This window comes from Nasonia vitripennis (genome assembly GCF_009193385.2).
Source record: "Nasonia vitripennis strain AsymCx chromosome 4 unlocalized genomic scaffold, Nvit_psr_1.1 chr4_random0004, whole genome shotgun sequence".
In the NCBI taxonomy this organism is placed as follows: domain Eukaryota; kingdom Metazoa; phylum Arthropoda; class Insecta; order Hymenoptera; family Pteromalidae; genus Nasonia; species Nasonia vitripennis.
This window is the reverse complement of record NW_022279639.1, coordinates 703520-728156: the sequence shown is the minus strand read 5'-3', so window position 1 is coordinate 728156 and position 24637 is coordinate 703520. Positions and strand designations below refer to the sequence as shown.

The 24637-nt window shown below is 40.1% G+C and overlaps 1 protein-coding gene across 19 annotated transcripts in view; it reads right to left on the bottom strand.

The window, feature by feature from the left end:
• Positions 1–24637, bottom strand: part of LOC100117353 (kinesin-like protein KIF13A) — a 1179147-nt gene that overhangs the window by 887288 nt on the left and 267222 nt on the right. For 18 of the 19 annotated variants that reach the window (XM_031928189.1, XM_031928179.1, XM_031928190.2 and 15 more), the window contains one exon: positions 14407–14619. The exons of the other annotated variant lie outside the window; for it this stretch is intronic. In XM_031928189.1, coding sequence (XP_031784049.1) covers positions 14407–14619 — 213 coding nt within the window. The remainder of the gene's footprint in view (positions 1–14406; positions 14620–24637) is intronic. 19 annotated transcript variants of the gene reach the window in all.

Below are 24637 nucleotides of genomic sequence, written 5' to 3'. Positions count from 1 at the left end.
ATCCGGGGTCAGTTTGACCCGATAACGTCAGGGTCAAGGTCAGTTCAAGGTCAAACTGAGAAGAAACGTTTCAAAAAAATTGAAATGCCATATATTTATGTTTTTTATATTTATTTATATTTATATTTTTCTATTGATTTTAAGCAGTTACTTTTTCTTTGTGTTGGCTTCTAATAGAATTAATTATTGATTGCTGTATATAATACCTCAAGTTCCTCAATATTAATTTTATAAAAATATAATTAAAATTTCAGCAATTGTTTTAAAATAAATTTTTTTATAATCTTTTGATATTGGAAAAAATAATAAGTTAATGTATTATATATTTTAATCAAATGTACTCGCATTTTACTTATATTAAATTGAACATTGCATAGGCAAATATTAAATACAATAGTGACTGCAAATGCTATAACAAAAAGACCGCATCCATAATAACACAGCCCCACAATAAAAAAAAAATTGTAAGTCCCAAAAACTTGATCACGGTACTTATATGTTTTTGGGATCGCTGAATCCGAATCCAGGGTCCTTTTAACCCCATCAGACCTTAAGTGAAGGTCAAATAGGGGTCAAATTATCAAAATACATTACGAAAATACTAAACCATGGTATCTTGGGATTTTTGGGGTCGCTGATTGCGAATCCGGGGTCAGTTTAACCCCATCCGAACTTTCTCAAAGTCAGTTGAAGGTCAAATTATCGAAATACATGAAAAATACACTAAAACCATGGTATCTTGGAGTTTTTGGGGTCGCTGAATCCGAATCCGGGCTTATTACAACCCTATCAGGTCATGGTCAAGGTCAGTTGAAGGTCAAATCATAAAGATTCATAAAAAGTAAAATCAAACCATGACATTTAGGGATTTTTGGGGTCGCTGAATCCGAATCCAGGGTCATTATAGCCCCATAAGGTTATATTTATGGTCAGTTCAAGGTTAGTTCAAGGTCATGGACGTAAAGAGAGTGAAAAAAATAGTTATAAACTGAGACAATATAAAAGGTAATGTAAACCATAAAGCAAAGAACAATATATATGCAAGTACAATCGTATCCTTTAAAACTATATCATAGTTTGCTGCTCCTTCATTTACTTTAAATTTGTTAGAAGTATATGCAATTCAATAAAATACCCGTAAAAATATTAAGCCCATTACTCTTATTTATGGTAACGAACTATTTTATTGTCATATGATCTACGAAGTGGATTACGCTTCCGCTTCTCCGATGTTGATGGTAGATCTCTTTTTAACGACCAACAGTAATCTGCTAACATATTTACGTCCCATCTTCCTTGGTACCTGCGCTCCATTTCCTTGATATCTTGGTGAAATCTCTCTCCCTGCTCTTCGCTGTAATCACCTAGGTTTTCTGGAAATTAATCAACATGCGAATATAAAAAGTGTAATTTTAGATTCATTAGGCAGTCTTCATTATCGGGTGTCTCTCTCAGTGTAAGTCCCAAGACGATTGATGTTGACTATCTTGGGTTTGTGTTAAGGTCTTATTTCCCAAAAGGTTTCCAAAGTCATGTTACAGTAATCTTCATCTCACTTGTATCACTTGTATTTCCTACTTGATACGAATGGATATGAATATGCTGTTTGTTTGCTCCCAGGGTACCTCCACGTGGTGACGGTGGGAAACGACCGATTCTTTTTTTCTGTCGGCTAAACCCCTGGGTGAAGGCTTTAGAGCCGTCATGGCAGACAAACAGCAAAAAATTAGGTTGCAGGGATTCGGAACCCCAGTATCGGCGGCTGGTCAGGGTGAGCAAGCGGGCCCGCAGGCGTCGTCATCGAGCGACCGCAGCTCTTTGTTAGTGGGAAACTTGGCTTTCGAAGAGTATAATACTACAAGAATTTATGTTGAAATCCAGTCTGGCATGGGTCAGAAAGCTTCTCTCTAGTCAGGTAGTCGGCTATCTAGTCGTGAACTAATTTTTCGAGAACTTTTGATAGAATATCAAGGATGGCGATCGGCCTAAAATCAGTGGGAGCGGATGGGACGTTTTTCTTTTTAAGCGGACAGAGATGTGATCCCTTCCATGCGCCCGGAAATACGCCAGATAGGAGAGAAGCGTTAAAGAGGGCGCTGAGATGCACCACTATTGCCGGGAGAGCTTCCGCGACGACAGACTGCGGAATGCCGTCCTCGACACACGCCTTGGAGGTAAAGTGAGATACGGCCATAATTACACTCGCTGGAGTCATAGGATTAAATGTAAAGGCATCACTCACGACGTCTGCCAACGCCGCTTCCAAGTCGTCCTCGCACACGCTCGGCGAGACCGACACGCTCGCAAAATGCATGTTAAGTTCGTCGGGCGTAAACCCGTGCTACTCTTCGCTGGTCTTAGAGAGCAGACCGAGTTTGCGTAGCTCCCTCCAGATGTCCCCTTTTCTGCTCAATGCCTCGAAGATTTTGCTTTGCAGGAATTCGTTGCGTGCCTGAGGCGTTAATTCGTCCGTCCGTGAGACCAAGTCTAGGTATTCTACCCAAAGCCTGTTGTCGCCGGTGCATTTGTAACATCTCCGTAGTGCGTCACGTTGCCGGTATAGGTACGTCAGCTCGTCGTCTACCCATGGTTCATATTTATTACTAAATTTTCGAGTTTTTAACAAGGCCAAATTGTCAATTGCATCCACGAGGTTGACGGTGAGGCAGGAGATATTCTCGTCTATGTCCGTCTCTGAGTAGTTTATGTCGAATCGTTCTTTGGCAATGAAAGGCGCCCAATCGCAAGAGGACAGGAAATTTTGAAGTTTGAGCGGACTAATAGCTCTATAATTCCTGTAGGTATAGGATTCAGTCCGAGTGCCAGAAGGCCACGTGACGGGGCCTGTACATCACCGCAACCAAGACCGGAGGCGACTGACCCTGCTGAACTTTGCATATTAAATATTCAACAATCCCCAGTCTTTCAGGGCCAGTGCTACTAGACTGAGCAAGGACAGTCGCCTTCAGGGAGTTGTGTATGTACAGCGCCACTCCACCTTCCTCCGTATTGCGGTCGACTCGGATGAGAGAGAGAGAGAGAGAGAGAGAGAGAGAGAGAGAGAGAAATAGCAGATTGCTCTGACGTGTCATCTGGCGCTATTGTCTTAGTAAAGTCACCGCGCCGTCGTGGTACACGGGACTCGCGATAGCGCAGTGGCATGGCTCTGGTAGTGGTGCACGCTAGTAGTGTATAGGCGCTCCCCCCACTAGTCGTGCCGACTCCGCGACGGCAGACTCGGCTTCTCTCTCTCTCTCTCTTTCTCTCTCTCTCTCTCTCTCTCACTCTCTGATGAACAGACAGTTGACAGCTCTGCTGATACATAATTTTTTCTGTACTGTTTTTCTGCTGCTCCTTGCCTTCGGGCCCTCTTCTGTTGTAGATAGTTGCACGCTTCACTTTGCAACCTTCACGTCGATATATAAATCGCCGAAGTCTACACTTTTTTTCTTTTATCATTTCCACTGCAAACTTTCTACAAGGCCCCTAACCTCCAAAACTGCTTGGCTTGGCTTGGCTTGATTTCTCATTTGCACGGCGTCTCTGTCTCACTGCAATCGACATCGTGGCGACATCTGCTGCCTCGCGGGAGAATCTTCACGGCGTATTCACACTTTTCGAGGTTAGCACTTTCACACTCTCTCCACTAACGCTCCATCTAGCCGTAAAAGTTACAACATCGACTCTCTCACTCCGTCGATAACTTATCATCCTCATACGAATATCTACTTTACCAACTGCTAGGAAGTTATTGACGAAAAATGAGTTCAAACGGCGAGAAGAGTGTGGAAGTGCCTTTGCAGTCATGCAGCAGGTGTACACAACCTATACAGCACAAAGACCCCAAAAGGTGTGAGTTTTGTGGTCTGTACTACCACGCCAGTTGCCAGAACACAACCAACGTGAAGGCCATCGTGGTGAATGACAGGCAGACCATCGCCTGTCTCCCATGTACAGACAAAAACAACGCCACGGGTGCTAAAGTGAGGACTAAGTCCACCTCTGCTAAAAAATCAGCAACGGGAGTAACTGCAACAACATCAGCAGGCAAGAGCACTCCCAAACAGCAGCAGCTGGGGAACAAGAAGATAAGGTCAGCACCACCATCAACGAACACGTCGAGAAATCCCTCACCAGCCCGCTCGGCCGGTTTGATAACATCAACGCCGTCCGTTGAGGCTGACTTGAGGGATATTCGCAGTGCCCTTGACGACATTCGCAATGCTCAAACGGAGGCCCTCAAGACACAGAACATCGTGTCGGAGAGGATCTCCAAAATTGAGCAGCGTCTGGGCCCAATTGAGAGGCTACTCAAGGCCCTCGATGAGCTGCCTGCACTCAAGACACGCATACAAAATGCTGAGTCCACCATCACCGAGCTGCAGGCACAAATTCAAGATCTCTCATCGAGGAGCCCGACAATGCAGCAGGACAGCAGCAGCACTGTGCCCAGCGCTGCGGAGATTTTCAGCCTGCGCAGTGAATTGGCAGAGGTCAGGAGGCGACAGGAGCAGAACTCTAACAGTGTGGTTGTTGTCACGGGCCTGCACTACACCCGTGAAACCTTGCTGCATCTCCTCGCTTTCTCAGTCGTGAGCGCGCTTGACCCCACGGTCCTCAGAAGGGACATAGCATCAGTCAGGACCATGGGGAGGCTTGATGCAACCAACAGCTCCGCCACGGGTGACGGCAGACTGCCACCATTAGCCGTCACCTTATCTTCAAGTGCGTTTGCACGCTCGATCGTCATCGCCAAAGCCCGGAAACGCAAGCTGCACACCAGCTAATTGGACGCCACCTTGCTGGAGGAAGCTAAAGCTCTGAGCCCTGACCATCAAGGGCTCGTAAACATCAAAGAGCTGCTCCCCTCTGACGTCCACAAGCTGCGTTCGAGGGCCAGGCTGGAGGCCAAGAAGAGGCAGGGTTGCCGAACGTTCATCAGAGATGGGAGACTCTACATGCGCTGCAACAACGACAGCGAGCGTGCTACCGTCATCAACACCGACGCTGAGCTGGAGACTTTTTTAGCCCGGTTCCCGCCTGCTGCCGACATCGTTCAACACTGAGGCTACAACACAAACACATCATTCCACCACATCCACCATCAAGCTCATCTGCCATGTCTTCATCCGGTTCTAAGGTATCTCTGTCCGAAGGTCTACGAGTCTGTCATTTTAATGCGAACTCGCTTACGGGTCACATTGAGATGATCAGGCTTTTCTTATCCACTCGCTCTCCATTCCACGTAATAGCTGTTACCGAGACCTGGTTGAGCGACAAGGTAACGTCCATCTCTTCACTGGATGACTACCTACTGTACAGACGGGACAGAAACAGAAACGGAGGAGGTGTGGCCCTCTACATACATAAATCACTGACGGCTAACGTTATTTCATCATCTGATGGTGAATGGTCTGGCAAGCCAGGTAAGCCTGAATATCTCTTCTGCGAGGTATCGGAAAGGAAATCTCTCCGATGTTCGTGGGGGTTGTGTATCGTCCTCCTCACGCTCCATTCTTCCAAGGCTCTAACTTTATAGACCAGCTAACAATCCACATGCACAACTACTCCACGAAGGTCATAATGAGAGACTTCAACTCTGACCAGCTTTCTTCATCTGAAGATGCCAAGTTCATCAAGGCCTTCATTGATGAAAATTCCCTTTCTTCTGTCCCCTATGGTGCCACGCATCATAAACAGGGTTCGGATACCTGGCTTGACTTGTGTCTAATCGACAAGCAGGATCACCTGCTGTCACACTGGAAGACAGACTCACCTTTCATCAATGGACACGACCTTATCACGGCCACTCTCGACGTACAGATTCCACGATACGTACCTAACACATACTCCTACAGAAACTTTAAGGGAATCAACGCCGAGAAGCTAAGGGACTTTCTTAGCGCATGTGATTGGTCATCCCTCACCGCTTCATCACTTGACGAATGCATCTCTACACTTAACGCTAACCTCACTAACGCCATTAATCACACCGGCACACAAAATAAAAAAAATTGTCTGCGCGAGAAATCAGACCTATCTATCTTTATGTTTTTTGGGTCTCTGAATTCGAATATAAGGTCAGTTAGGCCCCATCACGTCAGGTTCAAGGTCAGTTGGAGGTCAAATTAAGAAGAAAAGGTTTAAAAAAATTAAAATGCCATATATTTATGTTTTTTTGGTCGCTGAATCCAAATCCGGAATCAGTTTGGCCCCATCTCGTCATGTTCAAGGTCAGTTCAAGGTCAAACTGAGAAGAAATGATTAAAAGAAATAAAAATGCCATACATTTATGTTCTTTTGGTCGCTGAATCTGAATCTGGGGTCAGTTTTACCCGATCACGTCAGGTTCAAGGTCAGTTCGAGGTCAAATTGGGAAGTAACGGTTAAAAAAATTAAAATGCCATATATTTATGTTTATTTGGTCGCTGAATCCAAATCCGGAATCAGTTTGGCCCCATCTCGTCAGGTTCAAGGTCAGTTCAAGGTCAAACTGAGAAGAAATGGTTAAAAGAAATAAAAATTCCATACATTTATGTTTTTTTGGTCGCTGAATCTGAATCTGGGGTCAGTTTTACCCGATCACGTCAGGTTCAAGGTCAGTTCTCACTCTTTTTATTTCCTAAAAAGTTCTCACGAACAGTTTTAAAACTATGGCATGCAGCTTTTTCTGTGTCGTTTATTTTTGTGATAAATGTTTGTTGTATTAGAAGATGACGTCATTATCTGAAAAGTTTAAGTTGATTTACAGTGAATGCTTTGGTATTGAAGTAGCCAATCAAAATGTAAACTGGGTGCCACAAAAAGTTTGCAGTAGATGTTATACGATGGTAACACGCTGGGAAAGAGATAAAACAGAAAGAAACTTGAAATTTACAAAACCAATTTAGGAAATAAAAAGAGTGAGAACTATCAGTAACTAGTTGAACAAATGTTGGAGAATTTGAAAAATTTGGGTTGCTTGATGAGTTATAAAATGCATTTCTTACATTCCCATCTTGATTACTTCCCTCTTAATCTAGGAGATGTCAGTGAAGAACAGGGAGAACGATTTCATAGAGATATAAGTGTAATGGAGAATCGATACCAAGGAAGATGGAATGTCAACATGATGGCAGATTTTTGCTGGACACTGAAGAGAGACATTAAAACAAATAACAAAAAGAGAAAAAGAAACCCATTGCATAGGTCATTTGAAGTAAAAAGAGTTCGTTACAAGAGAAAAAAGGAGTAAAGAAAGACATCGAGAGTTACTAAGCTAGTGGAAAAAAAGCAAAATAAGAAAAAAATATAAAGGAAAGCAACTTTTCTCTGTACACAAGGAAGATATTATGTGATTAAATAAGATTTTTTACAATTTTTCGGTATCTTTTTCCAATTTTGGAAAGTTTTGATATGACATTTTAATCTGTTTAAACTCTTTCTTCTCAGTTTGACCTTGAACTGACCTTGACCCTGACGTGATGGGACCAAACTGATTCCAGATTTGGATTCAGCGACCGAAAAAACATGAATATATAGCATTTTAATTTTTTTAACCGTTACTTCCCAATTTGACCTCGAACTGACCTTGAACCTGACGTGATCGGGTAAAACTGACCCCAGATTCAGATTCAGCGACCAAAAAAACATAAATGTATGGAATTTTTATTTCTTTTAACCATTTCTTCTCAGTTTGACCTTGAACCTGACGAGATGGGGCCAAACTGATTCCGTATTTCGATTCAGCGACCAAATAAACATAAATATATGGCATTTTAATTTTTTTAACCGTTACTTCCCAATTTGACCTCGAACTGTCCTTGAACCTGACGTGATCGGGTAAAACTGACCCCAGATTCAGATTCAGCGACCAAAAAAACATAAATGTATGGCATTTTTATTTCTTTTAATCATTTCTTCTCAGTTTGACCTTGAACTGACCTTGAACCTGACGAGATGGGGCCAAACTGATTCCGGATTTGGATTCAGCGACCAAAAAAACATAAATATATGGCATTTTAATTTTTTTAAACCTTTTCTTCTTAATTTGACCTCCAACTGGCCTTGACCCTGACGTGATGGGGCCTAACTGACCTTATATTCGAATTCAGCGACCCGAAAAACATAAAGATAGATAGGTCTGATTTCTCGCGCAGACAACTTTTTTTATTTCGTGTGCCGGTGTCATCAACGTCACCCGTTCACCACGGCTCTTCGTGACCTTGTATCTGAGAAGGAGAGACTTTACAGGCATTTCAGGGACTCCAGGCTTGATTCAGATCTCCGCTTATACAGACTAGCTAGAGACAATGCTCACAAACAGGTCGAGGAAGCCAGGCTGAATTATTACTATTCACGCCTGTCAACCTTGACTGATGTTGCCGAGATCTGGAGAGAGCTGGAGAAACTTGGAATTTCTGCCACTAAGGCCCCTTTGCCACCTCGCTTTAGCACAGATGAACTCAATAAGCATTTCAGCTCGATCTCCAATGATCCATTAGCTCCTGTTATTGAGGAGTATCTTCTAACCCTGGAAAGTCTTGACCTCCCGGAACATTTCGAGTTTAGCACCATAACGGAATCGGACGTGTTGGCTGCAGTATCGCACTTCGACACCCAGGCCAGGGGAAGCGACGGCATCCCTCAGGTTGTTATCTCAAAAGCACTGCCAGTTCTTGCTCCTCTACTATGTCACATTTTCAACCTGTCTCTGAGCGAAACCCGTTTCCCATCTGCCTGGAAATTGAAACTTGTGCGTGCACTCAACAAAGTCAGTTCACCAACAGCCCTGACTGACTACCGTCCGATTTCACTTCTCTGCTTTCTCTCCAAGGCCCTGGAGTGGCTGGTGCACAGGCAAGTCTCACAATACCTTGAATCAAGGCTCTTACTAGACAACTATCAAACAGGCTTCCGCACTGGCCACAGCACTCAGTCTGGCCTAATTAAGCTAACTGATGATGTCAGGGTCGGGATAAATAAAAAGAAAGTGACACTCCTTCTTCGCTTTGATTTTAGCAAGGCGTTTGACACTGTATGTCACGTCCGGCTCCTGAGGAAGCTATCCACTTTCGGCTTCTCTAGGCAGGTTATCCGCTGGTTTGCCTCCTATCTCACTGGGAGAGAGCAAGCCGTCGTTGGTGACAATAGCGAGCGTTCCTCTTCGCAGCGTCTTAACATCGGCGTCCCGCAAGACTCCGTTTTAGGTCCCCTGCTGTTTGCATTGTACATCAACGACATCGGTTTCTGTCTAGACTCCGATGTTTCCCATCTTATTTACGCGGATGACTTGCAAATTTACAGTCATTGCCACCTCGAGGAGCTCGATTCTTTATCAAATAAGATGAGTGCTAATGCCGAGAGGATAATGGGCTGGGCTGCGCAAAACAAGTTTAAACTTACAAAAACCAAAGCAATTGTCCTGGGCTCCCCATACTACATAAATCTAATTTCCTCAACAGCTAACACTTTCATTAATATCGGGGGTGCCTAGGTCAGCTTTGAATCCTCTGTGCGTAATCTGGGACTGGTGCTTGACTCTAAACTCTCGTGGAAGGAGCACGTTACACAAGTGTGTAAACGTGCTCACTCGCTAATGTACAGGCTTTACTTTTTAGAAAGAGTACCAATCTCAGATTGCGCAAACATCTCGTGCAAGCACTCCTATTTCCGATCATTGACTACTGTTCTCTTGTATACTGTGACTTGACGCAGGAACTCGACTTAAAACTACAGAGGCTCGTGAATACAGGAATCCGGTACATCTATGGTGTAAGGACTGATGAGCACATCTCCCCTTACAGGCGGGAGCTGCAGTGGCTAACCACTGACGGACGCAGGAAGTACTTCACAGTCTGCTTCCTTCGTAAAATGTTTAACTCGGTCGTACCATCATACGTACTGGCCTTTTTTGACTTCCGCGTCTCGCTCCGGCCTGTGAGGGGCGAGGTGACACCTCTGGAAATACCTGCCTTCGCGACTGAGACGCTGAGGAACTTGTTTCATATCAGCGCCTCATACTTATGGAATAGCATGCCATCTCACATCAGAAACACCTCATCTACTGTCACCTTCAGAAAACTTGCTAAAGATTACTACTTTCAACTCGAAAACACATAACTCATACACACTGATGCACACGCACACACCTACTCATTCTCGCGCTATTCATTTTCATCATCGGTACACTTTTACACTATACATAATCTAAACACGCCTCAACTTACTGTATTCTACTTTCCCCTCATAATGCTGAATCTTATTATTGTACAACATAATGTACACAAATAAAAACTATCTAATCTAATCTAATCTAATCTCTCTCTAACTCGCTCCGGCTGGCTCGCTCGCATCTGCGCGGCAACGATGCACACACGCCAGTGTGCCTTGTGTTTTCAGCCGCGCTCGTCTCAACAATACTTCCAGTGTTCGCGGCGCGACTTCTGGTGTGTGCAGGAGCAGGTGTTCGGGAGCTGTGTCGGCACAGCGGTGCCCAACAACATCCGGCAATTTTCGGCCGCGCAAACGTGAACGCGTAGTCACCTGCCGAGCCTGCAGGGAAGCCACTGTTGCTCCATGCGGCTGGCAGGTAAGGTATCTTATCTAAGGTAAGATATCACCCGACGCTATCTCGGCGCTAACAATAACAAGGTTGTTACCCTCTGCTGCATGCATAAATGCAGCAGGGAATAACAATTATGCGGCGCAACAGTGTACGCGTGTAGCTCGAGCAGCTACACGTCGCAGTGTGTGCAACAATTCCTCTAGGGAATGTAAGTTCCTGTGCAATTCCAGTAGATATTTAAATTTTTTTAAACAATAAGGTTGTTATTCTCTCGAATACTTAACTGTTATGTATACGCAATGTAGGGCTGCAGAATTTTTCCTTTTCTAAATGTAACTTTCTGAGATATCGCATTTAACATTTAAGATTATTCAAATAATAAAATCGCCTTTATCGTTTACTAGGTACATTGAAGCACACTCCGCGCGTGCTACATTTTAAGGTTAGAATTTTCAATTTTAGTGCCAGTAAAACAACCAATCATGGTAAGTTTTTAGATATTAGCTACAGAGCCGCTATTAACTAATCACATTTCTCGATTCATCAGAATTAACCAATCCATTTTCAGCTTCAATTTTCCGGTATCACATTTTTAAAAAGGAGGATTTGGTGTCTTGAGGTTGCTCTTTACGTACCCCTAAGAATTTTCTTCTAAAATTCGTGGTTTTCTTAGAATAAAATGCTGCCAATTTTTTGGCACGTAGCTTCCTCTAACAAAATTTATAGTTTTAATAAATACAATATTGTTCAATTATACAGTATAATAATGATTTTTAAAATACTTTCAATCTTAATTATTTTACTGAAGGAGCAGCCGTCACAATATAAAATCATGTATTTTTCATGAAAAAACGTAAACATCATTATTGCTTCCTCCTAGAGGAAGCTTTGTAATAGTAAAATTTTCAGTTTCGCTAAAACTTCGTAGAAACGCATTTGGAGGTATTTAGAGTTCGAATCATACGTTTTTAGAAAATGTCCGTACTGCTGAGTGTGTGTGTATGTACGTATACCGTTATGATTCTGAAACCACGCGACCGATTGTAATAAATGTATGTTTTCTGATTCTGAATTCGGGAAAATTTTTTTTTTTATGATTCTGACAATTTTGTCTCGTCCTAAGTCGTATGATGACTGTCAACGGACAAATCATTTTATTGTTATTATATTTAAGAGTAAATACGGAAATCGATTCAAACCTCGAGAGAGAGTTAAACGTCTAGGTATTTAGACACTCCCGCGATCAAAAGAACGGCGGAAAATGCCTGTACGGAAAACTGCTTTTATTAGGAATGTTATTGTTTGTTGCTGATGTTAATTTATTACCGACATCTCTATATCCTAATTATTTCTTATTATGGTCTAGTTATATTTCTTTTTGATATTCGACGTGTATGTAATTTTTCATATAATAATTGGGACGTGACTCTACGTCGTGACGTCTTAATTAAGCGATAATTGCATTCATAAACTTAAGAGAGAACGAATGTAGTTTCGGAATATTCTGTTTTGTTAAAATCTTAGTATGCAAATAGGGCGTTAGTATCTCAACGGCAGTATAACTTTCGGAGAGAGAGAGATAGATAGATAGCTATAAATTTATTTGTGATTACAAAATGGTACAAACGCAGGAACATTGAGAGTGCTATTAAGTATCTAGTAATCTTCATAAATAATCATCAAATACATTTATATGATGTTGTCGCTTTTGTGATAACAGATGTATAGGTGAGGCGATGGCTTCTTTAGCGGAGAGGTCCAATCAGAAAGTTCCTCTGTGTTGTCATATTTGTGAGCTCGCTATCACACGTACATAAAGTCCCCTTCCTAGGCCATTTCCCCGCTTATGTATTTCTTATGCTTATTATTCTTGGAAACTCGGTTCCTGTTGCTAGCCGGCTTCTCCTCTTTTGGCTGTTGTTTGTCGTTTCGAGTCGTGCCGTGCCCTGTTTTGAGGTATGCGACTACTTGTTTGCATAGCTGTGGGAGTGCTGGTGACTACTGCTTGATTCTTGTTTTAGAAATTTTGAAAGAATAACGATATAACTAAAAGTTCACACCAAAAGAAATTTAAGTCAAAATGTATATTGGGAGCGCACCAATCATGTGATAAAGCGAAAGCCACAGTTTTAGCCAAAATTACGTTGAAGAATATTCGTAGCTTATGTCACTTTTATCTGAGTGCGTATGTATGGCCGTTCGATTGTTCGTAATCGGGCCACCAAAATGCGAATTTTTTTAGCATTTCACAATTCTATGACCATATTAAAGCCATTTTATGATGAAAAAGGTAATTTAAAAAAAAAATTGAACAGAACGGTCAATCTGGTAAATCTTGCGAGTAGGAAATTTAATGCTCTATTGGATACACTATTGTTGAATATATTGTCTGAATTATATAATAAAATAAAAAACAAAAATATTTTTTCAAAAATCGAAAAATGGCTTTAATATGGTCATAGAATGGTAAGAATCATGAAAAAAAATATCCCAAATTCAGAATCAGGAAACATATATGCATGTCACATTTTATTACGATCAGTCGCGTTGTTTCAGAATCATAACGGTATACGTACATACACACACACACACACACACACACACACACCCATCCGCACGGACATTTTCTAAAAACGTATGATTCGAACTCTAAACACCTCCAAATGCGTTTCTACGAAGTTTTAGCGAAACTGAAAATTTTACTATTACAAAGCTTCCTCTAGGAAGAAGCAAAAAATTACCTTATACTCCGTTGTTTCTTGATATTGATAATTTTTATGATGGGGGTCTTTTTTGTACATCTCCTCTCTTTCCGAATTTTTAAGTGTTCAAAATTAGTCTTTTAAAATCTTTTATTTGTTTATTTAACCGTACCGAATTATTCATTTATGATTTTTGGGGTAGAAGTGCTCTTAGGGGATACCTCACCTTCAACCCGAAAGAAGGTGAAATCGGGTTATTGGTTTGATTAATGTCATCCAGCCCGGAATCTCTGATTTAAATACTACCGTTTTCACTTGTCATGGTCGGCCATCTTCTTGATTCGCGTGTGTCGTCAGTCTACTGAGCTTCGTTTCGCGGTATGCGATAGTGCTGTTGCTTCAGACTGTTTTTTACGCGCATCACACTGTGATTAATCAGCCTCATTGTGTGTGTGTGTGTGTATGCGATACACGTGGGTGTATGTGTGTGTGTGTGCATGCGTGTGCGTGTATGCGTGGGTGTGTGTGCATGTGTGTGCGTGTGTGCGTATGTATGTCAGTTCGAGCTCGCGCCGCGGTTGGCTTTCTTTGATTGTGGTATACTGAGCGTTAGCATAGTGTGAGTCACTTTGCATTAAGCCACTCTTTCTTCACGCGCCTTGTGCTCTGATTGGCTTTAGCTGCGTTGTTATTTGTACCTCACTCTGCTACCCCGTGGTAGAACGTAACTTTTTAAACAAAAACTTATTTTTGTGTCGTTCTACTTTGCTTTTATTATGACTTGTTGGAGGTTGTCTTGTTAAGCAATTTTCTATTATATTGGACTAGAACACAGTAAAAATACAGGTACAGTTATAATTGGCGTAAGAAATCTGGGTTGAATATTCGGGTAGCGCAGTTCAAAGTTGATATAGCGCAGTTGGAAATCGGGGTAGCGCAGTTAGAAATTAGGGTAGCGCAGTTGCAAATCCAACAAGGGCAGTTGGAAGTCAGGGTAGCGTAATCAAACTGCGCCAGAACAAACCTAGCTCACCTACTGTTATCTAGCAAATTTAAAGTATAATAGGGTTGCGGTGCTCCCAACGCGCGTACAGTGTATAAAACTTAAACTTGTTATCAGGGCGCTACCGCGCCCCTTGATAAACAGATTTGACTTACTGTAGCGTGAAGAAGCATTTCTTTCAATGTTTCTACTTCTTGACGTAGTTCTCTAATGATCCTTGCATTTGGATCTTCATTTATTACTGCATGATTAACAATTCTTTTTGCCCTGTCTGCGTAACGCAACGTTGAAAGTGTTTCTTCGTAATTATCTACTGCTGGTGAAATCGTAGCAACCATAACAGTTTTACTATTTCCTCCCAGATTATCCTAAAACAAATTAACCATTGAAAAAACATGATTAGACTTTGACATCCTCCTTACTTAAATTTAAGAAAAAAACTATTGATTCTATTTGATAAAATAAATACTGGTCAAATAATTCATAGTGGACCAAATAAAAGGTGTAACTTTAAAAAAATGTAAAACAGCTATGCAACTATGCACACCCCCAAACATGTTTTATATTACTTAATTAATACACTTTCGCATTTAACATTTTTTAACTTCTAATTGAAAACGGATTATTATATTCAATTGAAATTAAAGACTTTAATGATATTAACTAATAATTTATATCAAGTGGCGCGGTAGCGCCACGAAGGCGAGATTGAGAAGCAGACGAAGCTTTGGCGCCCGCGACACTATTTACTTCTATATTGGTATCCGAGATTTTACTTTTAAGAAAAACGATACTTTTCATTATTGTTTCTAAGTAATTTTTATATATTATTACATTACAGCTCTTTACCTGAGAACCGCTCGACGAAATCGTTTAAAATTTTAGCAGCAAATAGCTTTTTTATGGTTCATCACCAAATAAAATTTTGAAGCATTTGACTGCATTGTTTTACAGATATGAAGAATCAAAAAATTTTCAACAAAAAAATTGAAACCTTGATATCTTAAGAACCATAGGGGTTTGAAAGCTGCGCAATGAACTTAGCCAAGACACATAAAATATCTACTTTTTTCCAAAATCTCAAGTGCAATACAGCCTTTTTACTTCCGTAATCGAGGCACAAAAAAGCTCATTTTTTCCAGTTTTGCAATTTTTACTGAAAAAATAAGTAGTCAAATCACTTAAAATTTTAATGGGATATAGTTTGACACGTGACCCACCGACATGATTTTTTTCGTGAGGTTATGATGTTTAGTTTCAGAGATATGAATTTTTAAAAAAAAAATCACCTTTTTCATTTTATCTGCCGAAAAAAACGGTCGATCCCGTGGACCAAACCGGGAAAAGTAGGTAATTTTATTCTCTTACAAATGCATATTAGCTGAATTGTTTGTAACGATGGGATTATTGAAAAAAACGCACAATAGTGTTTTTCAAAAATCAAAAATTGGTCATAAAAAAATAGTTAGAAAAATAAAAAATAAATGTTTTTTTCGAATTCAGAATCCAAAAATATACATGCATGTCAAATTTTATTGATATTGACCGAGTAGTTCCAGAAATATTACGGCACACACACACACACACACATCCATACGGACATTTTCTATAAACACGTGATTTGAAATTCTAACGCACCAAAAATTATTTTCTAGAAGTTTTGACGAAACTCAAAATTTTACTATTACAAAGCTTCATCTACGAGGAAGCAATTAATGAGTCAAATAAACTTTATAACATCTTTCAAATTTAGTGTAACACAACATCATTAATAATAAAGCAGATATTGCAAAATGGAAAATTATCATTGAAAATTATTTTTTTTACCTCGATTACCGTAAAATTTCAAAGCGACGGGTTTATTAAGTATGTTCGATTATTCTTGGAGTAAGTAATGATTTTTGTCAGTGTGCTGATTTTTAACACTTGACATTTTTAAAACTGATTTTACTTCATTCATTAGCGTATATTGATAAAAATACATAAAAACTTATGTAAGCTATAAACATTAAACAATTTCTTTAAGGATTGCATAACTTTTTGAGGAGAAATCATAATTATAATACTAAGATACAGAACGGTGAGCATGGGTACAAAACTTATAGTTGCCAACAGTTAACCTTGTAAAAGGTGTTCTCTTGCACTGATTTCATAACCTTTTAATGAGTTTCAAATAAACTTATAAAGAAATGTTTAAAGAAAAATTTAATTTGAATTACATAATATAGTAAATAAAGTTTAGGTTCAATTTTTGCAAAATCTACTACACCTGCACTAAAATGCTTGAGATAATACTTTATGCACTTTGTCTTTAACAAGTTTAACTTGTTGTTATTGTTGAAATACCACATGTTGACCATTATTATTGTAAAGTATTTGACAGCCAGAAAACCAAATTATTTGTAATAAGCTGCTCGATTACAACAATATCCAGTTAAAAAATTTTAGGAGCATAATGCTAAGTTACATTTTTGCAAAAACTGCTTCTACGCAGAAATACGTCAGATGATAATCTATGCAGTTCAATATTTCAAGCAACTTTCAATCACGATGATTCTTTTGTAGGTGCAGTAGTTTTTTCGATATTTTCAAAAAACCATGAATTCGCCGTTATTATTGTTAATAACAAACAGAGAAAGTATTTGCTAGGAGGACGCTCCGCGCAGAGTGTTTACTCGCATTAGCTGATCAATTAACCTAACCTGATAAGACATCGCGCGGCCTTTTTTAAGCACTCGCCCCGTATAAAGAGTTTCAAAAAAACGTCTTATACCCAGGGCGAACGCCTTTTGGATTTGACCAAAAATATGTTTTTTTCAATTCTTTCTAAGCCATTTTTTACCAAAAGGTTTTTTCATAAAAGTATTCTGACTATTTGTAGAAAATTAAATTCTGAGCAAATTCACAGTATTTAAAAATTCTAGATACCCAATTAAAAAAAGTCTTTCTAGTAGCGAAGCCTCATTCTCCAAAAATTGACTTTCCGTCCGTGCGCAGGACCTGATGTTCATAAGAAGTGACCTTATATTACACAACATACTTGCTCAAAACAACTTTTTTCAGTCAAATTCACTATGTATATTAAATATACTATATTTTACATGATCACCATGTATATGCATCTTTTTAGGCATACTTCTGTAGACCAATAAAGGTAGAAACTGACATTTCTTCACCATGCAAATACTAAATTATTGAAAAAGTAAACTTTTCACACTTGCTTCTATGAAATACTTGTACAATGACTATATGTTCAATATACTATATTCTAAGCCATCACTAAACAAACGTATATCTATTTACACATATATGTGATATTGTATCCCTCTGCATAACCTTAAATCTTAAGAAAATATGAATTGTTTTCACTCTAACTATATTAAACACTTGCACTGTAACTGTATATTGTCATACTCATCACAGTGTATATAAACGCATACTTTTTACTAATTTTTATACGAAGTGACATTACACTTTCATACTTTCTTGAACGAACTTTTTGCACTCAAACTCACTATATATATATATATATTGGATATACTTTTTTAAGTTTTAACCTTTATTTGTGAATTTTTTATTATAGTCTTGTGTCCACTAAACCTTACATATGTGTAGATGTGTATAACATACATATACAACTACCGCATATAAACACAAAGTCTAAAACGATAAATCTTTAATCGTGCTTGCTCTGAACGTAACACTATGCCTCATAATTATAAAAATACATATAGGTTATAAAAATGTAAATCATCAACTCAATGATATATGGTTACTGCATAACAGAGTCGACTTCTTAAACAAATATTGAACAAGGCACTTTTACTAAATTGTAATTTATGCATTGTATACATTAATTAAATTGTAACTAGATAATACATAGCAAATTATAACAGTCATAAATAACAACCATTACTAGCAGTAAGAAGGGCCATATAGCGAGACAGGCGTTATTGCTTTTCCCCCTCCCCTCGGCTTCGGGGCCTAGGCCGGTATAGCGTACATCCCCCTGTATCTCGTTATCTCTCTCTCCCTCGGCCGGGGGGGGGGGGCTGTTGTGGCGTAGGTCATTATTGATTTCTCGGGGGCTGATAAGGAGTACCTGTTGCTGAGTGGACTTTGGATAATGCAACAGATATGTCCTTATTTGAGACTGACATGGTATAGAAGCGCTATATTTGCTTTCCACTTTCATGTGTGTATATGTATCTGTTGTACATACTCAGCGTCTCGTTTCTTTTTTTCAAATGTTAGTTGTTCTATACGTATGGATGTTTTTGTGGCCCTGAAAAGGGCCGATGGTTTCTATTAACGCTAATTTTCCAGAGCATACATCCATCTTGCTTATTGGCTAATGGCCGTAGAAGGAGGTTTAATAAATGTTGCGGTATAAATGAAGGAAAGGTGTTATGGTAAATAATAATAAAATGTATTTTTTTTAATTTATTAAAAGTTTATTCAGGAAAAAAACATAGTATACGCGAGAGGTTAAATTTTTAGGCAACTTTAAAATAATTTCGCCCATTTTTTGCGATAAACTGTAAACCGTTTTTTATTTATTAAAAAAAAAACAACTTACATATAATGGCTGTATGTGATACATTGTAGATCATAATATTGATAATTATTCTTTGTCTTCTTTCGGCGGATAGACAAAACGTCTATCCGCCAAATTTTTCACCTCAACGGGTGTGAAGATTCTCTCCATATCTTCACGCGTGATCGCCGTCGAAACGTGGTCGCTGAACGGCACCATCCACAGCCTACTGGTCATGGTTGTCTACCAGCCATCGCTCTCGTAGCGCGCTGATTTGCGCCGCCATGCCAGATGCATAACGTTTTCCTGCGCCACTTTCCGAATCCACGAGCCAGAATATCTTGCGCAGCTGTAACATAAAACAAATATTTTTTATTAAATTATGTATAAAGAAAAAATATTAAAAAAAGTTATGCTTACTATGCGATACAGCATACTTGTAGCATACAGAGGTTGTGCAACAATCTGTACGCCTCTATTCTCGTCACACGTGGTAGGTTTTTTTTTTTATCAATACATCCGCCTGTTACGATGCGGATGCTATTGATAAATCTTGATGACGAAAGCGTCATCAAGGGTGGAGTGCAGATTGCACCATTTTCATCTAATATTTTTCGTGCTAAGGCGAACATAAACATGTGACCTTTTCTTAAGCACGAGTCCGTTACTGCGGTGTTAATACACGCTACACTCCTATTGATTGTCCGCTGGAGCGTTTGCACAAGTTCTAGTTTCTTGAAGGGCTCCAAGAATTCTAAATTGGACGTGTAAAACGCTTGTGTGCGGCGCGGTATGTTTGATCTGCGCCCGAAGATCGTGATGGCGGCGCATTTTCTTGTGTACACGCAGACTATCAGTGTGCTGATTATGCATCAAACCTTCATCTATGCGCAGAATATCTTGAAATATCTGCAATTCTTGGGGCTGCTCCTGCTGTTGTTGCTTCGGCTGTTGTTGTTGCTCCTGCTGTTGCGTCTACTGCTGCTGCTGTTGCTCCTGCTGTTGCGCCTGCTGCTGCTGCTGCTCTGCTTCACAATCAGTCGGTGGAATTAGGGCGAGTATTTCGGCAGTCATGAGGCCAAACATTTCTTCGTCATACGCTGCGAGATCGACGTCGGCACTATCACTGTTTATATCGTTGATGACGGTACCGGCAGGTATCTCGGGCACGGATTCATGACACTCGTTAGCAGGTGACGATATATCCATGGGCTCACCCTCGGCTGGCACTTCGAATAATTCTTGGAACAAATTATCGTGTCAATTTGCTCAGACCATACATTAGACACTGCACTACTGGGCTCATTGCCGAACCCTGAACTGTGGCTGTCGGCCACTTCACTCGCGTCGTTACACGGAGAATTTTTCACTTCTTCGCACTGATCGCCTATCGCTTCGGTCAACACCCGTATCATATCCGGGTCGAAATACGCAGCACATATTTCATGCTCTGGCACATCACTAGTCGTAATAGTCGCAGCAGGCTCTATTGCAGTCCTGGACTGCAATTCGTGCAGAATGGTGTCCAACTCTTCAGGGTCGTACTGGGCGTCCGCCATAGCGCACACCTGATCGATTAAACTGTTGTCGAAAGAGGCCATTTCTACTTTTTTTCTAAGCTTTGAACGTGGAACTACGTGTCGAACTATACGGTTCGGAGAAAAGTTTTTGACTGAATTTCGTCCTTTAAGATACATGGTAATATGATGTTTAAGCCCACGCTAGGATGTTCGTGTTTTCCGAAACATCTTTCACGGAATGTATACAAATGCCTTAACGAATGATTATCTATAGGATCGTCGATCGCGCCCGAATGACGTATCATCGGTACGATGAAAGAGATGCTTTTGACAATAAGATAAATGAGCGTATGTTTAATCTTTATTTCTGATATTTTATAGTTTGAATAAATTTTTAATTTACAACATTTTTTTTCATTTTTTTCATTTTACTGGACCGTGTTCATGAAAGTTTTAATGGGCCGCCAGAAGAATGAATTCAAAAGAAAACATTTATTACTTCGCGTATGTGTGTTTTTAAAAATAAATAAAAATAATGGCTATATAAAATAATAGACTTGTTTTTTTTTTTTTTTTTTTTTTTTGTAAAGCTATTATTTTGTAAGACTCATCCGAAAGTGTCACAAATACTGCTGTAAACACGCCAACACAGATAGGCGGGGGATCAGAGGTACGTCGTCGGCCTCGTCGTCAAAGTAGCGATAATGACAGCTCTACCACCCGAAGCAGCAGCGGCAGCAGATATCGCAGCTGCAGCAGCAGCAACCGTAGCAGCAGCGGCACCCGTAGTAGCAGCAGCAGCAGCCGGAATAGTAGTAGTAGCGATGAGCGTAGTATACATAGCGACAGTAGTGTGCATCGTGAGGAAAGTGCGCATAGCGGTGACGAGCAACGTGTACACAGCGATAATGATAGCGTCGAGGGTAGCGTTAGAGAAAACGATAATAATATGGGAATTCAAGGTCCAGGTGTTCGATTTGCCATCATAGAAGAGCGTAATCACTACGTACGTAAATTTCGTGTAAATGGTGTGCGAATAGTCATGCGTGTTAGAGACTATGCCTGAAAATTTTGATCCTATTTTGTGGCTTGAGTTAGTAATGCGCGATATTCACGTGTATTTAGTATCAATGGCGGGCAGTAGTGATTTGATATGCGTTACGATAAATAGTGAAAATTTCGCGTGCGGTTCAGCCGGTATTTCCCTACGGCCAGTCGTAAATTTTTCGTGGATGATTTATGGAGGGTTGTCAGCGGAGTAACGCAGAGCAATGAAAATTTCGAAATAGATGATAATTTTTCTATTGAAGCTACGTACGTGGAGGTGCCGCTTGGGGCTGGACGAAAGAAAAGTTTTGGCATAAATATGCTGGGTCAACGGTCTTTAATTTCCATCATTCGAAACTCTGATAATTTGTGCTTGCCGCGAGCATTAGTTGTTGATGAGGCTTTTGTTAACTTAAAAGAAGACGCGACTGACACGACGAAAAAAGCATGGACTGTAATACGTGACAGTCGTCGCGCCTTACAAAAGGAGCGTACGTTAGAGTTAACTGCTGCAGCTGGCGTTACAATACCGCCGGCTGGGTGTGGATTTCGCGAAATTCAAAAATTTCAATACTATTATGCGCGAAAGAATATAGCGATAGTCGTGTACGATAGTCAAACTTTTGGTTCTGGGGAGGCTCCTTTTTTCGACGGTCGCCTTATGTTATACAATCTTCTATCACCGAAAGTCGTTAATATTTGTCACGATGCAGCCGTGCATCATTTTGATACAATTTTGAATTTAACGGGTGCTGCTAAAAGTACATTTTTTTGCGACTGTTGTAATAAAAAGTATCAGTACGTTATCGACACGTGTGTAACTCGATATGCCCGCGTTGTTTTGTTATACCTAGTTGTTGTAGCAAAGACGACATTCAGCTGATTATGTACAACGACTGCTTTAGAAGTTTTTTCGGAAACACTTGTTTTCAGAATCATAAAACGCTGGGGTCGTATAAAAAGCAAAATTTGCGATTTGTTGAAAATATGTCAAACATGTCAAAAACGCGTATACATACATCGTGGAAAGCATGAATGTGGTATTTTATTTTGTAAAATTTGTCGGTGACGGCACTCTACAAACGCCGCGTCTTACATGCAGATTGTGCGCGCTCCAAAACAGCTAAAAGAATCTAAAAAGTACCTTTACGTGTTTTACTATTTTGAAACACAACAAGATACTTTGTATAAAATGCGAGCGGATACGCGTTTGCATACTCCAAATCTATCCGTTGTTCAACATTTGTGTACGAACAATGCTAGTGGTTTCGAAAATATATAAAATATACACCATTTTTATCGAAAAAAAAACATGTATATACCTTGTAAAATCATTAACCAAAATTCATGACATTTCACTAAAATCATCATCTAAGAAATATCAATTAAACATTGCTAGCAACAAAATTTGTTGCTAGCAGTATTTGATTTAAAATTTTTAGCAATGTCTCTCGATCGGTCCGAGGGGGCATATTTAAGGTACATTTTAAGCCCGGATAGAGTAAAGAAGACGGTCCGGATCTTTCAAAAAGCCGTGGCAAGTGACTAAAAACACTTATTTATATAGTGAAATGTCATGAATTTTGGTCAATGATTTTACAAGGTATAAACATGTTTTTTTCGATAAAAATGGTGTATATTTTATATATTTTCAATAGAATTTTTTTTTCAAATTACATCAAATCAAAAATTTTTTGATTGAATATCTTTTTGTTTTTTTGCAGGATTTAACCCAGGCTTAACCCCTTAAGTTTATTGCCCGAAACTTTTGGTCTGCCACCGTGCGCGAAAAAGGTCTATTTCCCGCATTTGTTCAATATCCCCGAGAACGAAAATTACGTCGGCCCTCTACCTGATGAAAGATTTTACGCGCCAGATTCTATGTCTGTCAAAGAGCGAGAAGCGTTCTACGCGTGGTATAACAACGAAACTCGGCGTGATTATGTTTTAGATTTTCAAAAAGAAATAGTAGAATACTGCCGTATGGATGTGGAGATTTTGCGACGCGCCTGTGTTGCTTTTCAAGAAATATTTCTGAATGTGGGTAAAATCTGTCCATTCGTTGAAGCAACTACTATAGCAAATGCTTGCTCGCTTGTGTACAGAAAAAATTTCTTAGGCGATAAGACTATAGGTAGAGAATGTTTGTCACCTCGCCGAGGTGACAAACATTCTCAAAAATCTATAGAGTGGTTGGTTCAGTGCGAACGCGAGTGTGGTCGAGAGATCATTCACGCGGGGCGCGCTCGAGAGTTTCGATTACCCGAGGGTTTTCTAGTGGACGGATTTTTACCACCTTTAAATAGAGAGCATAAAGGCACAGTATACGAGTACGAGGGTTGTTACACGCACGGCTGCCCGAAATGTTTTGATAAAGCGCGTGAGAAATCGCTGGCTTATGGTCGCACCTTTAACGCCGCATCAATGTCTAAATTGCAAAAAATGCCCGATTACGGCTACGATGTTCGTAGTATATGGGAATGCGAGTTTGACATGGTGAAATTGAGAAACCAAGAGATCGCCTCCTACGTGAAAAATCATCCTCTAATGAGTCGAATAACTTTAAATCCGCGAGATGCATTTTTTGTATCGTTTTGTATCGTTCTAGATCGTGAAAACATTAAGAAAAATCCTGGATTACGGGCTGTTGCCAAACTTTGTTTAAATAGCTTATGGGGTAAATTTGGTCAGCGCACAAATATGAAACAAACCACTGTTGTCAAATCACGCGAAAATTTGTTGAAGCTTTTATTTACTACCGATAAGGAGGTTTTCGGCATCTTACCTATCAATGATGATATTCTGTATGTAAATTGGCAATTCAGAGAAGAAGCTGTAACATCGACACCCTATACGAATGTCGTCATAGCAGCGTACACAACGGCGCAGGCACGCCTCGAACTGTATGGTTACTTGGAAAAACTCGGATCGCGCCTACTATACTGCGATACAGACTCGTGCATTTTTGTGAAAAATGAAAACGACCCGGCCGAATATGAGCCGACAATAGATAATCTCTTGGGTGCCATGACGGATGAGTTAAGAAGTTATGGCGAGGGTACGTACATAGAAACCATGATGTCTGCAGCGCCGAAATTTTACGCTTTTCGGGCAATCACACCGGGCACCGGTGCCACTATAGAATGATGTAAAGTCAAAGGTATACGTCTAAATTACAATAATTCTTTAAAGATAAATTTTGACAGCATAAAATCTCTAATTGTAAGGTACACTTTCCAACAATCAGGCGCACACTTACTCACGAGATTGTGACTCGCGACG